A 3,527-nucleotide genomic window follows, 5' to 3' on the forward strand; every position below is an offset into this window, starting at 1 on the left:
CTGGAGATGATAGGATTAAATAGGAAATGCAATTGGTTTGCGTTTTATGTGCACGTGTGTTTATGTGTGTGTGTGTGTGTGTGTGTGTGTGTGTGAGTGTGTATTCTCCAACCGATGGACAAAGCAACTACAGCTGGAAAGGATTTTCGTCTCACACCAACACATGCTCTCTCACACTAAACCCCACTCCCAGGCCAGTAGAATCCCCCCCCCCCACATTAATATAGTCTTTATATAGTAAAGTTGAAACACTGTAGTCAGTTATTTTTTTGTTTTTGCCTTAGCAGGCAGAGTCACCGTAATGTCCGAGGAGGGAATTTACACATCATACAGGATAATTTGTATTTACAGAGAAAGTCTTTCAGTCGTTCCCCTCTAGTGCTGTTGGCAGTGGCGATACGTGCACTAAATCCAGCTCTGCATTGTCTTTAAAGCCCATCTACTCTTCCGTCCGCCCTCCAAACTCATCCCTTCCTCTCCTTCCCCTCTTCGCCCTCTTGTTTTCTCCCTCCGCCGGTGTGAGAGAGAGAGAGATAGTCAACTCTCTGCATTGCAGGCACAGCAACAACCTCAGCCTCTGCGACCAATCAGCACGAGGCATGAGTGTGAGTGGCACACATGGCGGCCAATCGTAACAGGGGGGTGCGGGGGGGGGGGGCAGGTCCTGCCACGAGGAGAGAGGAGGAGGAGGAGGAAGAGGAAGAGGAGAGGGAGCAGTGGGAAGGAGAGGTGGGCGGGTGATGGGGGATATGGGCTGACACGGGGGCTCATAAAGGCTGAATGACAATGATCTAGCGACGGAGCCCAAGGAGAAAGGGGAAGTTAACAGTAAGAGTTGAGAGAGGTTCCGTGGAGCTGCACGCGGCTCCATGTAGCAGGGTACAGAGACAGGACTGCAGACTCATCCAGCCCCAAGCGCCCCACCTCTTTGTGTCTCACTGGCCCGTCTGAGTCCTCTCACTGCAGCTCTTCTTGCTCATGAGCTGGCTGAGATCCACCAACTCCCCCAGGTCCCCCCGTACCAGGTCCCCCCGTACCAGGTCCCCCCGTACCAGGTCCCCCCGTACCAGGTCCCCCCGTACCAGGTCCCCCCGTACCAGGTCACCCCGGACGTGGTCACCCCGGACGTGGTCACCCCGGACGTGGTCACCCCGGACCAGCTCCCCCCGAACGTGGTCCCCCCTCATGTGGTCCCCCCTCATGTGGTCCCCCCTCATGTGGTCCCCCCGGACCATAGCCCCCCTCATCAGAGCCCCGCCCATCCCGGGGGTGCGCTGCTGGGGCACGTACGCCGGGTTGTGGTGGCCCCCGCCCGGGGCCGCCATGATGGCGGTCGGGGACTGGGGCCCCATGGGGTGGCTGCTCAGGATGTAGCCCTCGGGGGCCGGCCAGCGCAGGGGCAGGGACTCCCCGTACTCCACCGGGGCGCTGGGGGCCGAGACCACCCTGCGGCGCTCCGGCGAGTCTTGGGGGGTCATCGGGTAGACGTACTCCCCCGCCGACTTCCTCAGGGGCGCCTTGGGGGTCCCGCGCGGGCCCTTCTCCTGCTTGCTGAGGCAGACGTAGTGCTGGCGGGGCGCGTCCCCCCCACGGCCCTCCCCGCCGTGCCGCCCGCCGCCGCCGCCCTGCTGGAAGAGTCGGGTGGTGATGTAGACGGAGGGGGGCATGCGGCAGGGCGAGCCCAGGCTGACGGTACCCCCGCCCAGGTACGTCTGGCTGGTGTCCCACCCCCCCGAGTTGGAGTCGGAAAGCCGCAGCCCCCGGCGCTTCTGCTGCGGCGTGTGCTCCGGCGTGGGCAGGAAGCCCGGGTCCAGCTCCCCGGACTTCACCCAGCCGTTGGGCATGACGAACAGGGTCTCCCCGCCCTGGGTGCAGGGCCGCTCGCCGCCGCCGCCGCCGCCCTGCCGCGTCACGCTCAGCACCGAGCCGCCCACGCTGCCGCCGCCGTTGCCCAGCAGGCCGCGCTCGCGCCGCTGGATGGAGGACTGCGAGGCGTTGCCGTGGCGCCGGGCGGCGGGCTTGTGAGCCATGATCCAGCAGACGGCCAGACCGGACAGCGCGGCGCCGATGGTGAAGGCGGAGACGGCCGACGCCACCAGCAGGTTGAGCGACACCAGGCTCTCGGGCTCGATCAGCAGGCTCTGCTGCAGGAGGCCTGCGGACGGACGGACGCACAGCGCTGGTCAGACGGCACTCGGAGCGGCAGACACACACACACACACACACACACACAGTGATGGCGAGACAGCACTGGTGAGACAGCACTCGGAACGGCAGACACGCACAGACACAGTGATGGTGAGACAGCACTGGTCAGACGGCACTCTGAACGGCAGACACACGCAAACACACACACACACACACACACACACACACACACACACACACACACACCACACACACACACACACACACACACACACACACACACACACACACACACACACACACACACACACACACACACACACACAGTGATGGTGAGACAGCACTGGTCAGACGGCAATCTGAACGGCAGACACACACACACACACACACACACACACACACACACACACACACACACACACACACACACACACACACACACACACACACACACACACACACACACACACACACACACACACACACACACACAGTGATGGTGAGACAGCACTGGTGAGACAGCACTCGGTACAGTAGACACACGCGCAAACACTGCTGGAGGGAAAGCACTCGGTACAGCAGACACACACACACACACACACACACAGTGATGGTGAGACAGCACTCGGTACAGCAGATACACACACACACACACACAGTGATGGAGAGAAAGCACTCGGTACAGCAGACACACACACAGTGATGGTGAGACAGCACTCGGTACAGCAGACACACACACAGTGATGGTGAGACAGCACTCGGTACAGCAGACACACACACAGTGATGGTGAGAGAGCACTCGGTACAGCAGACGCACACACAGTGATGGTGAGACAGCACTCGGTATATCAGGCACACAAACAGCGCTGATGATGCAGCAGTCAGTAAAGAAGACACACAGACACCCCTGATGATACAGCATTCAGTAAAGCAGCCCAACCCATGTTTTAATTGATGTATGTCGGCTACTAGGGGCGCCTTTAGCCACAGGGTGCCGTAATCGATTATGCTATTATGTTGCCCGGTGCTATTCTTCTTCAACAAACAGTAGGGAGAGTTACGAGATTATCATCACTCAGCCAAAGACACACAGTCAGTCGGCGGGCCGGCGGCTGAGAGGTGGCTGAGGATATAACTGGGGGTCCTCCTCCTCCATTCGAGCCTTGGGGCCCTCCAGGGTTGGACCTCAGCAAAGTCTGCACTTGTCGTTAGACCGGGGGCCTGCAGCCGCAACAGCTGACAAGTCCATTCCTCCTCTGCTCTGCTCTCCTCTCCGAATCCCGCGCCGGTCTCCTCAGTGTTTCCACCCTCATGACACGCCGGCAGGTCTGGGACCCTCTCTCTCGACACAACACAGCCGTTGCCATTACATCACTGTT

The 3,527-nt window shown here is 60.1% G+C and overlaps 1 protein-coding gene across 1 annotated transcript in view; it reads right to left on the reverse strand.

Annotated features, from left to right (window-relative positions):
- Nucleotides 1–935: 935 nt before the first annotated feature.
- The window catches only part of sema6ba (sema domain, transmembrane domain (TM), and cytoplasmic domain, (semaphorin) 6Ba), a 33,255-nt gene continuing 30,663 nt past the window's right edge, over nucleotides 936–3,527 (reverse strand). Inside the window, exons 17-18 of the mRNA XM_056596635.1 lie at nucleotides 1,236–2,155; nucleotides 936–1,025 (exon numbers count right to left, since the gene is read on the reverse strand). Coding sequence (XP_056452610.1) covers nucleotides 936–1,025; nucleotides 1,236–2,155 — 1,010 coding nt within the window. The remainder of the gene's footprint in view (nucleotides 1,026–1,235; nucleotides 2,156–3,527) is intronic.

Source organism: Gadus chalcogrammus, chromosome 8 (assembly GCF_026213295.1).
Source record: "Gadus chalcogrammus isolate NIFS_2021 chromosome 8, NIFS_Gcha_1.0, whole genome shotgun sequence".
NCBI lineage: Eukaryota > Metazoa > Chordata > Actinopteri > Gadiformes > Gadidae > Gadus > Gadus chalcogrammus.